The sequence below is a fragment of the Panthera tigris genome, chromosome E3 (genome assembly GCF_018350195.1).
Source record: "Panthera tigris isolate Pti1 chromosome E3, P.tigris_Pti1_mat1.1, whole genome shotgun sequence".
In the NCBI taxonomy this organism is placed as follows: Eukaryota; Metazoa; Chordata; class Mammalia; order Carnivora; family Felidae; genus Panthera; species Panthera tigris.
In genome coordinates, this window is record NC_056675.1 from 29,628,740 (window position 1) to 29,642,787 (window position 14,048).

General features: G+C 46.0%; 1 protein-coding gene across 4 annotated transcripts in view; it reads right to left on the bottom strand.

Moving 5' to 3' along the window:
* The window catches only part of MRTFB (myocardin related transcription factor B), a 214,451-nt gene that overhangs the window by 65,671 nt on the left and 134,732 nt on the right, over positions 1–14,048 (bottom strand). The window contains exon 1 of one of the 4 annotated variants that reach the window (XM_042972020.1): positions 10,893–11,270. The exons of the other annotated variants lie outside the window; for them this stretch is intronic. Coding sequence (XP_042827954.1) covers positions 10,893–11,013 — 121 coding nt within the window. The 5' untranslated portion in view covers positions 11,014–11,270. Of the gene's footprint in view, positions 1–10,892; positions 11,271–14,048 lie in introns of those variants that run through there. 4 annotated transcript variants of the gene reach the window in all.

Here is a 14,048-nt window from a genome sequence, read left to right on the forward strand (position 1 = left end):
AGATGTACTAGACAGATTTAAGATATATTTAGAATAAAATCAACCAGTACGTGGTAAGAGACTGGATGCTGGGCTTGAAGGGGGAAGACACAACCAAGATGGCTCCTAGGTTTCGGGCTTAAGCACCTGGGTAGACCGGTGACTGAGACGAACAACGCAAGTTGGCCATTTGGGAGCTCGGTCTCGGACGTGCGTGAGTTGTAAGTGCAGATGTCAAAGTGACGATGGCTCTGGGGGTCCAGATTTCAGAAGGCAGGTCTTGGAAGGAGACTGAAATTTGAAAGTCGTCACTTATGTGGCATTTAAAGCCCTGAGAGTCCGCCGAGCTGGAGAATACGGAAAGAGAAGGCAAAGGAAGCCCGGGACTCAGCAACGAGGAACAAGGAACGTTAACAATTAAAAGCCCACTTGTGGGTCAGCGAGGGGATGAAGAAGACCCAGCAAAGGAAGTCGAGGAAGCCGTCTGTGAAGGAAGAGGAGCCTGGAGAGTGGTGTAAAAGTATTTTCTATAAGGGGGTCATGAGGAGCTACTACTCGGAGGGATGGATGTACGTCAGACCAGAGGAGGCATATGGAGTAAAGGAGGGGCAAGGGTGTGAATGACGTCGACGGAAGCAATGCTTTCAAGATGGTGCCCATGAAGGCAGGAGAGAAGGCGCAAAGCTTCAAGCCGGAACATACTGGAGCAAGTCTATAACAGATGAAGGGCAGGAGAGAGGAATGGGGAGGGGAGGGGAGGGAAAGGGGAGAACGGGCTGAATGAACAGGAAGGAGAATGAACAGGAGAGTAGGAGGCGGCAGGTCCCTTGAAGGGAAGGGCGTCGGAGCACACAGAGACAGCTTCTGCTAAGAGCTGCTGCTTCTGGTGCAACAGGAGGGCAAACAGAACGGGGCAGAGCTGCAGGTAGGTATACAGATCTGGATTGGGCTGTCCAGAGACTTGCCAATGACGCCTTCTATTTCCTCGAAGGAGGAGGAAGCCAGGCGACGCGCTGAAAGTGAGGCGAGGGAGGAAAAGGTCAGTCTGAGGCCAATGCAGGAGGTGCGGAACAGTCGCTGCAGACGCTGAAGAGCAGGGTGAAAAGAGAAACAGGTTATTTGTTCCCGAGATGCTCCGACTAATGGTGGCAACAGCTTGGGGGACAGAAGTCACTCAGGAAACTGGCAGGTCGCTCGTCAGCTCTGAACGTTATCACTGTGATCAGAGAAAGAGACCACGAGATACAAAATCACGACGTCTGGCAGTTCTCCCTAAAGCTCAGCAAACCAAGTTTTCGTCACGAGCAGTTAGAGCCCAGCAATTCCCCGTCTGGGTGAACCAGAAAGAATGGACGGCGGGGGCTCAGACACACGGGTGCATCCGTGTGTGCGGCGGCACCGCTGACAGTCCGCAGAAGTTGGGGACGGTCCCCAAGTCAGCAGCGCATCAATGGATGAACGCGCTGCGGTCCGTCCACACAACGGAACAGAATCCAGCCATAAAAAGGAATGTAGCACGGACAGGTGCTGCCACACGGACGAACCTGGAAAACACGATGCTCAGTGAAAGACGCCAGACACAAAGGCCACCTGGTGGACCTGAGACAGAGTTCAGAGTGGTGACTGCTATGAACTGGGGTGGGGGGTGGGGGGTGGGGGGTGGGAGGGGGGCGTGGGAGCAACTGCTTAACAGCTGCGAGGTTTTCTTTGGGGTGATGAAATGTTTTGAAACCAGAGGTGTGTCTGAGCAACCTGGTGAATACTACTAAAAGCCTCTGAATCGTTCACTCTAAAATGGTTAAGTTTTTGTTATATGAATTTTAGCTCAATTAAAAAAAAAAACACGTCAGCAGAACAAGAGACCTTAAGACACGAATAACTCAATAACCAAATTTCTCATTTCTCACCCACTCCTAGCTAGCCCTCACCACAACTCCATTAACCACTAACGCTGACTCCATCTTTTAATAATGTGATAATATAGTCACAGCTACATTTTACACTCGCTGTCACACTGAATTCTAGGTTGTGCTGGGGCTGTTCTGGCCCCTATTTCCCCTTCTAGACCACATCCCTATATTCTAGCATCTTCTGCAATGCTCACAGTATAGAAGTTTGAATCAACACGTTTTACTTAACTTTGCACGGTAGACTTACAGTATGTAACGGAGTTGAAGTTTCTAAGGAAAGAAAGCTCTGCCAATTTTTTTTTTTAATACTAGGCCAAATTTAAGAAGAGATCAACAGAAGAATTTTCGAGAGGCAAGGGCTTATCATGGGCAGAACCAAGATTATTTCAGTTTGTTGTAGGAATCTGAGGCTTGGGTATTTTTGAATTACTGTGGGTGGTAGAACAGAAAATAAAATTTAATACAGGACGACTAATAAGGGAAGGTGAAGGCAAAGGAGTCAAGAAAACCATGAAAACCTGGCAGATACCAGTTTGTTTTCATCTCCACTTACAATTACTGTAAAATTCATGATGCATTAAGGAAGAGAATAAGCACTCAAGGACTCTCACACATGACAAAAGGGAGCAACCAAAGATCACAGACTTCTGGCTTTATTTTCAGGGCTCTAACTTGCCAATTACAAAGTAAGCCTCTTCTTTAAGTGATGCTACAGACTAGAAAGCACAAAGAGGCCCCAAATAAAGAGGTGGCTTGTCTTCTAAGAGCCACGCCATCTGCACTGACGCGCAGGCTTCCCGGACCACGGCTTCCTTTCTGGAGCAACGCAGTTACGTACGGAGTGTACGTAAATCGACACTCCGACATGACAAAGGGGCAAGCAGCACTGTGATCAGGAATTTTTATATTATGATTATTTTCCACTGAAGAAAGGGAGACAACATCAAATTAACTAAAAAAAAAAAAAAAAAAAAACTGCACAGGGGTGCCTGGGTGGCTCAGTTGGTTAAGTGACTGACTCCGGCTCAGCTCATGATCTTGCGGTCTGTGAGTTCGAGCCCCACGTCAGGCTCTGGGCTCTGTGCTGGAAGCTCAGAGCCCGGCACCGGATTCGGATTCTGTGTCTACCCCTCTCTCTGCCCTTCCTCCACTCGCACCGTGTCTCTCTCTGTCTCTCAAAAATAAATACTCTTTAAAAAATTAAACAAAAACTGCACATATTAGTGTTTGAAAAAGTTCTTAGACGACAGAGGAAATATTGCCTTTCTTTCCAATGTCAGAAAGCCTACTGTAGCCTATGAACTCCCCGGGGGTGGGGGATGTGGGAAGGGGCAGGTGAGACAAACTTTGGAATTCTAAACTTGCTGGTAAGGAGGTCACAGTCTAAAATGCACCATTTAGCCTCTATTAGGAATTAAAAGCAAAAATGAAGTAGAAACGAAAATGCGAACAGTCCAGGCTAACATGCGATAGGTTTCCTGAATTATTCTGCAGCATGAGGTCAGGAAGACCATGTTTTCAACATGCAGCTTTGGAAATTTACAGGCACTTTGATAACTCCGTGGTTGGCTGCTGCTTCTGTTACCATGGAAACAGACTGCTAAAAATGGGGCATGTTTCTTTAAACTGATCATACCTTCACACAAATTCCCTTCTCCTTTTTGTCAAAAGTTGGAATGAATTTAAAGTATGCCTCTCGTGGTATGACAACGTGATGTCAAGCTGGGGGGCCTGGTACAGAACAGCAGGGGTAACATCAGTCTGTGGCACGCATACAGAAGGATATTACACATATACGCGTTTTAAAACATCTCATTTGGTTAAAGAGCGGTGGAAATAAAGTACCTAGTGGCATAAAAGGAAGTATAACGCAAATATCAGGCACTTTGAAAGCAACATCATCCACTTAACTGCCTCATCACCAGCAACGTAAAGAGGTTAAAACAATACTTGATTTCTTTCTTGTTGATAACGGATTTTTAATCTGTAGGACCCTACTGGCTCTATCCCTGAACTTCCACATTTCTTACCCTACATGGTTCCCAGAGAAGATAATATTTTTCTTATTTTGGGGGCAATCAGAACTTCTCTGTTCCACCACCACCACATCAGAATTCCAGTGGGCAGCTCTCGCTAGAGGTGCCGTTGAGTAAAAGCATCTTCCTAACTGCTCTAAGCTGGGAAGATGTACGCGGCATAAAACATTCTGCAATGTCTTTTTTTTTTTTTTTTTTTAATTTTTTTTTTCAACATTTTTTATTTATTTTTGGGACAGAGAGAGACAGAGCATGAACGGGGGAGGGGCAGAGAGAGAGGGAGACACAGAATCGGAAACAGGCTCCAGGCTCCGAGCCATCAGCCCAGAGCCCGACGCGGGGCTCGAACTCACGGACCGCGAGATCGTGACCTGGCTGAAGTCGGACGCTTAACCGACTGCGCCACCCAGGCGCCCCTCTTTCTGCAATGTCTTAACGTAAATGCCTGAGGCAGGTTCTCTGAGTAAAAGGACAAGTGACAATGAAACAGGAAAACTGTGGCATATTAGGTACCTCCGATTTTTCCCAGACTAGAAAGCACATGCCACTCTTTTGAGGTCACTTGACCCTGGCTCAATGGCTTGGTTTTTCTGCCTACTTTGTGGATTTAGAAGTGGGCCGCACACACACACACATGCCAATCTGCCCAGGAAAACAAGAGAACTGAGAAGTGGGCTAACCTGTGTGCTCTCCTAGCACCCCAGCGACTGTATGTGATGGTGCAGACGAAGGGGTGAGCTGCGGCCCGTCAGGTCAATAGAGTAGGGTGGGGTGGGGAGGAGAGGCATTCTGGGAGAAAAGAGTGATGGAGGGACAGAAAAATGTGACCCGCTTCTGGACACAGGGGAGGGCCCTCACTTGATGGAGAGGCCTGAGTGGGTGGGGCGAGATGAGGAGGCAGCTTTTGGTCTACTAGAGTCAAGACCCCTATAAAGACTGTATTTGAGGAAGGGGACCTCGACGACAAGGGTGTGGCTGTGGTGCAATAATGCTGTGGATAGGAGAAAGAAATACTGTTGAGGTAGAAGTGACAGATCTGGTGACAGGACTCGGTGACAGGTTATGAGGAGGAGGTCAGGGATCAGCCCTATTCAGGTGTCCGCCATGAGTCAACAGGTGGACAGAGGTGCCCTCAACTGCGAAAGGACACTGGAGGAGTGGGTCTCATGGGAAGGAGAAGCCGGCTGGTGTCGCCAGGTCGAGGACTGCACAGGCCTGGAACCCGCGAGAGAGGCGTGACCATCCCTCACTGGACCAAAGTACACATGGGTTTCTTCTTTATCTTTTATGCATGTGTGCTCATTTTTACTCCTATATTATCATTTACTTTCTCACTTTTTGGGCTGTGAGCTCCTTGCATGCTGGCATAATACTATGCATGCTCAAATTTCTGCAAAACGGAATTATTTCTAATAAAAAAATTAAATAATTTCATCTCAAAAAGAGCACGCACCCATTTTCTTTTTAAAAACACTGACTCATGTCTGGGAAGAGGGACCTTTTACCTTTTCCATCACACCTGTATGTTATTTCAATTTCTGAAAAGGACCATATCCTACTCTTTGAAATTACTTTTTTAATGTTAACTTAGTGATATCTCACTGTACAACACTTTGAATTTTGTAGAACACTGACAGAAAACAAAGAAAGGAGACATTCCCAGAGAAATCAAAATAGTTGTAAAACTCAAGTGCTTTTACTGTAAAGCTTTGTAGCATTCTTTATTTCAACCGCCTATTTGTCTCTCCCACCATGGCTCAATAAATGTATTTTAGTTAGGTCAACAACAGAATCAAGATTGCACTATTACATTTTGTTAATTTTTGCTTACTTTGAAGGAGCTTAGACAAAGCCTATCTGAAAAGGGAGAGCGGCCAGATTTTGGCAAAAATCAAACCATAAATAACAATGCTAGCAATCTAGTGATGGTCCAGGGATCACTCTGTATATCTCCACAGTGCCTTAAGGAACCAATGCATTCCATTTGGGGGTTATTAGTTTATAGGTAATTATAAATTATATCTGATGGGAATAGTTCAAATGGTATTCTGCTTAAGAAGGCAGGGAGGTAGATAATACTCTTTAAATCCTTGTTGCATAATAATGTGTCTATGAGATAGATGCAGGACACTGGGGGTGAGGTATGAAAATGATCCAAATAAGGATTCTATCCCCCCAAATCATTACGGCCTAACAGTGAAGATAATAAAGATACAATAGCAAAAGGTAAGGGGTGCCTGGGTGGCTCAGCCAGTTAAGCATCTGACTTCGGCTCAGGTCATGATCTCACAGTTCGTGGGTTCGAATCCTGCATCGGGCTCTGTGCTGCCAGCTCGGAGCCTGGAGCCTGCTTCTGATTCTGTGTCCCTCTCTCACTCTGCCCCTCCCCCGCTCATGCTCGCTGCTCGCTCTCTCTTGCCCTCAAGAATAAACATTAAAAAAAAATTAAAAACAAAAACCCAGCAAGACGTAAAATGCCATACACAGACGCAGATCAAGTTATCGGGAACATACAGAGGGAGGAAATTATTCTTAGCTGATAGGGTCAAGTGACTTTCTTTAGGAAATGACATCGGGATTGGGTTTTCCCAGACTCAGCCTGCAGAGCTGAGGTGAGAGGAACATGGTGAGCAGGGGCGTGGAGTGAGGGGAGAGCAACACCATCTTTCATAGAACTTTCGACACCGGAGGCAATCTTTTATCATCTGCGCCGCTCAATACGGCTGGCTCTAACCACCTGTGCCTAATGTGATGAAGGAGCTGGATTTTAAACAAAGTGTTTCATTTTAATTACTTTAAATTTAAAGAGCCACACACAGCTAATGGGCAGCGCAGGTACAGCACGTATGAGATGATTTCCAACATTTAGAAAAGTTCTGGCGTTTAGGGAAAGGTATTTGTTTCATCTCTCCTCCCCAGCATGGCCTGCTTAGAGGATTTCAGACAAAGGTGCACTATCTTCTTACACAGCCACAGCCCAGCACACCGCGTCGATCCCCCCACGGTTTCCTATGCCACCTACCATGAACTTTCACACCCTTTATCTCTACTGGGATTCACCGGCCTGTGACAGAAGTGGGAACGTGGCCCCCCAGTCTGGAAGCCTTCCCCCCGCCCACACCCACGGGCTGGACAATGCGACAGGAGCCCAGATCCCCCAGTCACCGAGAGGACAGCTGACCAGGGTGGCAGTCTGATCCACCTTGGGCAGTGCTGAGCGAGAAATGCACTTTGGTTCAAACGTTGAGTCTTGGGGCTGTCAGAGCAGTCCGTTTTGGTGAAAGGAAATTAATAGACAGCCCCGTTTTCTTTCTGTGGTTTTTATTCTCACCATGAGAGAGCTCTGGAAACTGGACATCCATTTTCCTGTTTAATTGTAACTAGCTGGTAGCACCGGTATTATGATTTGTTATCTTAATAATGACTCCGATTAAACCACTCAATTGGATTAAATCATCTCAACTTATTTGATTTTTCTTCAAAATCTGTAATTATTAATTCTTCAGTTGTCAAGTCAGTGATTTGTAATATCCTTTAGTTCTAGAACCAGAAATGAAATTTAAATCTCATCCATTTTGCACACAAACAAAATGTTCAAAGCCTTCTGTGGACAAGTCAAAGGCCGAGGCTCCCTGCTGCTGCTTTGACAAAACAAACTAGTCTAAGGAGAGTGTTCTGTTTTGAATTTCACCAGGAGAATCCGCGATGCTTACGGCTAGCCTCACCTAAAGCAACTGATAATGAAATTCCCCACTACGCACACGGACTGGTATTTACCAGGAACTTTATACAAGCATTCACAAAGCTGCGAGGTCATAGGCTTCGTTATCCCAACAGTTCTTTGGTTTGTGATGACGACTCCTCGTAGGCTGACGGTACTTGGAACATCTTCCTCTTAACTTTTCAGTAGGTATTACTACCTTTTCTTGTTCAGGAGCTGCAGAGACTCCCTGAAGCCCGACACTATTTGCTAGTACGTCTGCTTTTCCCCCTAATAATAATTCTGGCTAACCAGCACTGTCAACAGTAACAGGAATTCTGCGATATCCTAATGTAAGTAAGAAACAGGGCAACACTGGACTCCCAAGCCCTTACAGTCGGCACACGTCAGAAACACCAAAGAGACCGAGCAGTGTCCATGCCATTAGAACTAAATGGACCAAAATCCATCGTTCCTCATTACCTGGAAACTCGCGGTCTCGAAAGAAAAAAAAAAACAACCCAGCAGCCGTTCTTTCAAATAAACCAACTTTGCCAAAAAGGAGTGGAAAATGAAACGCTACTGATGTGAAATATCCTAAGTATTTTTAGTGCCCTTCACACGTGAGGCAGAAACCTTCAGACACTAATAGTCACTTGTCTATGTGTCTCTTTTGACAGAACGGCGTAGGATCTAATGAGACTCCAGGGCATTTTCGTGTTTCCACAACTGCTGCTGTGTCAATCAACTTTCACGGATCAATACAACTAACATATGGTCCGAGGCCGAAAAGCAGAAGAAACTCAGTAAAGGGTTGTCCCAACGTCGTCCTCTAGAGTCCGATGAGCTGACCACCGGTACTCATCAGCGGGCAGGGACCGTGACACCGTGAATTCCAGGAGTTCGATGTTGCACAGGAACGTTATTTTCATACCACTCCAAACAAAAAGGGCTCTCTGCAAAATTTCTCCTGTTTTTTCCTGTTCTAATTAAACCCAGGTCTAATCTCTCTTTCACTGTCACTAACTTGGAGGTAACAGATTATCCTTGATATCTATGGGTTTGCTTGTCCCTCCCCCCCCCCACCCCCCGCCACCACCCAGCCCTATCTCTGGCAGAAAATGAGTAGAAATGCAATCTCTTGAGGTATAAAGAAAACCCTGTTCAATGCAGCTGTGATGAGAGACTAATTTGATCCAAACACATCTGTGGAGTGTTTTAAAATATGAAAGTTCTCTCCTTTACCTCTTTATACCTATGAGCTTATATGACAGTAATATTTCTCTATGTGGTAAATATATACCTATATCTATATCTATATCTATATATGGAATTTTAAAAACTAAAACTTAAATAGAAGGAAAAAGTAACAAAGGGCTGAAAAAAAGACAAGAGGGATGACAGAATGGCATCAAACTGGACACCTCATAAAAACAGTATCAGGTACGTACTGCTTTTCCTCCTTGTACAAATGAGGACAGAAATTAAGGCTCAGAGCAGTGAACTTGTCCAGGGTCACAAAGCTAGAAAATGGTGTGCCTGGGACCTGATCCCAAGTATATCTCACTTGAGAGTCCATGTTCTTGCTCATGTGACATTACGCTGTCACACAAGTTTAAATGGAAGGCATGGTCACAATCGTTAGGGAAACAACCTGTACCTTATGTAATCATGTCAACTCTGCTTTGCTGTGCTTGTTGGTAATTCTACCCGGTTTTTATATTTTTAATCCTTGCTTCCAGGCTCCTTTATCAAGCTCTGCGGTTGGGACATCTCCATTTTCCTCCACTTCCTCAGTTTTCAAGTAGCACAAAAATTGTTTTTAAATTTAAGATATTAATAGGAGCCTAACACACGAACTTGACTTAAATGATACACACACAGCTAATTCTTAACTTTTTTTTAAGTTACAACTTAAAAACCTTAAGTTCCCTCAGGGAATCTCTAGAATGTGTCCTAAAAACCCCACTGGTATCGATTTTAGAAGAATCCACAGTAAGGCTTGCTGCGCACAAGCAGAGGCGACCCCATTGTTTGATTCCTGGTAACAGCTATTTATACATGATTGTGTTTGTTTTGATCGAGAGGTTTTTTTCTACCTGTACTTAAAAGTAGTTCAACTTTAAAAAGTCCCACTGTTGTTTCTTCTTATTATCTTTCAATCCCGTAACAATCCCTACCATCACATTCTCATATTCTAAGTGAGCAAAAAAGGGGGCAATATGCTTTTGGAAGAAGCTCAGACTCCTGCTCAAGCAGGTAAGTCTACATTTACTCTCTGGGTCTAGGAGGTGAGCAAGAGCGAGTGGAGAGGTGAGGGGGTGGCTGATGGCCGGAGCGGAAAGCAGATAAAACGAAAAGAGGATATTGTGGGGGTTTTTTTCTCCCAAAGAACACTAGAAAATCAAACTTCAAAGTCAATAAGCATGGTGAGGGGTGGCCTTCAGGATCCCAAATTCAGGAAAAACTTCATGTCAGTAGGTCCTCTATTTCCTGAACCATGGCCCTTGCTCTCCAGCTGCTGCAGCGGAGCACAGATGGCACCAGTCTTGCCACACTTCAGTATATGCCGGGACGGGGGACAGCAATGCTCACACCTTTGGCCATCTTCTCACGTCAGTCACTGAGGTGCTGTGCAGTGGCCATCAACAGTGATCGCCGGCATTCACAAGCTTATTTTATGCCTTGTTAAAAACCCCCACGAAACTAAGCAATGCGTTTTTAAAAAACAAAACAAAACAAAATGATGCACTGAGCATTACAACCAAACAAACCAATCATTTAAAGACATGCTTAAGAAAGCAGCAGCTACCTTCCTGGCTTTAAACAATAAAAACCATGAACGTGTCAACTGGAAAAAAATAATTTTCCTGGACTTATGTGTTTAAGCCTAAAGCAAATAGTGTGCTAAAGACTATCGAAAGGGAAATGGCCTCTCCTAAAGGGGTGGGGGCGGGGGGCATGACAAAATGCACGAAACGGACCTGGCAGGATTTCACTGAAATCAGGGCTGGCCTGCTAAAGTCCCCTTCCTGCGTGAAACCCTGCAACACGCCTGGAGGTCTGTGAGCTAGGGAATGGTTGCAGAGAGCCACCGAGGACAGCACTGCCCTTTCATTTCCAGGAACTCGGAGCGTGTGAGGTACAGGAGTGAGCACAGAGAGCAGACACACCGCAAGGTAGGCAGACGGGCACACGGACGTGCACAGCCTGGCCTACGGGCAACAGAGACCGGGCACTTGTGCCCCCGGCCACAGACACACTGACCTTCCTTGAGACTTTTCTGGTTGCTCCCCTCAAGGCATTCCTTCTCTTTGACCGGTTCGAAATCCCCAGCAGTTAAAATCTCCGGGAAGCCCTGTTGCTGCTTCTTGGAGCTATCGATCATGGTGAGAGGCTCCTGGCGACGGGCAGCATCAAGAGGGAGAAAAGCGCAAGGTGCAGAGCACGCTCCGGTCCACTCCCCGGGTCCCGGGTCCCTCCTCGCAACGCCCCAGGCACCGGCTGATCAGGCACCGGCTGATCAGGTCTCTAAGCAGCCGGAGGCAGCCATTCCCCTCTAGCTCCCGGCCCGACCCGCGCGCGCACACACACACACACCCGCGCTGCGCGGCAGGAAGCCCTCAACTCTCTCCACCTCCCACCAGAGACACCCGCAGGCACGATGCTGAAATCCCACCCCTTTTCCCAGCCAGCCCCCTCTCCCCTGCCATTCCGGCTGCCCCCTCCCCCCGCCTCCCCCGCGCCGGGTCCTTCCATCTGCAGTTCGATGGTCCGAATCATCTGACAAACACTGAGTCAAGCGGTTAAAAATAAATCCTGTAGTTGTTAGAAGAGAAGACTTTGCTGATACCTAAGAAGACAAAGTGTTGCCTGCGGTCTCTCCCCGGCTCTCTCAACACACCCGCAGGCTGGGGGAACACTTTCTATCGGCCAGACAGGCACATTCATTACTCATTAAGTTCTCCAGCTAGACAAACGGCGGTCTAGGGCATCAGAAGGAAGCGGGTCTTATCTCAGCGCAGGCACCACACTCCAGAAACGCGGTACCAGCATAACCGGCTACCAGCGCACACATCCCGCTCCCAGGGGTCTTTGGCCGGGGGCTTTGCCCGGAGTCCCGCTCTTCCTGGCAGAGCCCGGGCTCTTGGTATCGGGGAAAGGCGCTGGAACTGCAGCTCTCGGCCGTCACCAACTCAGACCCGGGCAGCACTTTCCCTTTGTGCCACTAGTCGGCCGAGAGAGTTAACATCGCCATGATTGTGCGAAGGGAAGGTCTCCTCCCATGGATGAGAAGCAGACGCAGCGGGAGAGCTTGTCTCCTACGGAGCGGAGCAGATTCCGCCGGCCAGCGGCCGAATTTAATCTCACGTGAGTCATTTAATCTCACGGGCACCCCTCCCGTGAGTCACAGACTGCTGGCCGTGGGTGCCGCTTGGAGGGAACCACTAGGTATGGCACTTCCAGGCAAACGTGGAGAGGAGCCTGTTTTCATACGTATCAAATACATATCTACCCACAGCTACAGCCAAACCAATCTGATTTTTTTTTTACAGGTTCAAAGTATGCTCCTTTGCAAAGGGTTCCCATAAAACCCATGAGGGCTATATTTTGCTCACTTTTTTTTATAACCAACATCCAGCAAACTGCCTTAACTATTAGTTTTCAATAAAACTTGTTGCATGATTGAGGGAACAAACGAAAGCCGAAGAAGCGCCAACAGGAAAACTTGTTTTGATAACACTCAAAATTCTAAATCAGTCCTAGATCAATGACTATTAGTCACTGATTTGAGATGAAATGTTCTCTAAAAGCAGCACATTCTCTTTAGAAGAAAATATACACATACATTTTGAATGTGCATCTAACATGATCCTTCTGTGGGATAAAGAAAGGATTACGTTTTTGAAGCCAGAAAAATCGCTATCGTCTTCACCACTGAAACATAAACGGGGACTGGATGAGGATTCTGTCCTTTGTCCCTGGGTCCAGGGCTGGCATGCACTAAACCCCGTGGTGTTCTAGAAAGATAGTGATCTACTCTCCTCCAGCGTCTCTCGAGAATGGGATTACACAACACATGACATGCTTCTTGTCAAGTCAAATTCCTTCTGAAGCACCGTAAGCCCGGTGCTGGGAGTCTAAACCCCCACAGCACAGACAACACTGAGCTTATCACACACAGTTCCCAAAAATGTGCTCCAAGGCTCCACTACTATTTCCGATTCTGAGGCCTCTGTTCATCTACGTTGACTGTGTCTGCATCTTTAAAGGAGCAAGAAAAGTAACCATAATTTTTTGAGGACATTCTTTAGGTCAGTCGCCTTTTTAGCAGTTTGGTGAAGTTTATCTCATCTAACCCCCCAAAGCCCTTTCTGACCACTATGATTTTTGGTTCATTGCAGACATTTTCCAGACCCAGCCCCAAGTTACAAAGCTTCTAAGGGGCAGGTCGGAAATTTAACCAATCTTAGCTCTCCGAAGCCTGAGTCTTTGATCTTGAGACAGGTTTTAACAGTAGAGGCCATAACTTTTATGGCGTCCTAGCAATTCTACTCCTGGTGAGGGAGAAGGAAGTCGACATAACCATATCAGAATGTTTTCGTGAAAGCATTTCAACTTTCCTGAAATTACTATTTCCTGAAATAATAAGAGCAGTAGCCAAGTCTGTTTAGTGCTTACGGTGTGCCCCAGTCCAAGTGCTTGCCATACGTCATCTCATCTGTCCTGCTGCCAGCCTGGGAGTTCAACATTATCGCAACTTACAGATGAGGAAACTGGGGCCTAGAAAAAATTGACTATTTTGTCGGAGCTCGCATGTCTTCTACGTGGTGGCTGGGATCTGAGACAGGTTGCTTGGTTGCAGAGACTGTATTCTTAATTACTTTGCTAAAAAGAACAACAATAGGTCCTAATATTCTCTTTCTCATAAAGCTGCTTTTGAAATCCTGCTCAACCGTGTTCAGGCCATAAGTTTAGAAATCTGAGTAGATACAGAGCTCAATCAGCCACGTCAAAATTCTTTACTGGCTGTGTGTGCCTGCCTATGTGTGCTGAGTGGGTTAAAAACTGAAACAGTTCTCTTTTAAGGATCTTCTCTAAACTTATTATTTTTGTATCTGATAAGGATAAAAAAATCTCAATAAGGGAACACATTGTCCTGCTGTAGGTTTCTATCTCAAGTCTTGCTTCTGTAGTTTTGAGAGAAAATAATAATTTCCTTAGTGGTAAATATGCCTGAAAGAATATTTATTTTGTTATTTTTAAAAATCTGAAATAATTTCAAATTCACAGAGCATTTTTTTCCTGAACCATCTGTGATAAGGCTCTGACGTGATGCCTCTTTACCCTAAGCACTACGGTGTGTAATTCCTACAACAAGGACATTTTCCTAGAAAGCCCCAATATTACCATCAATATCAG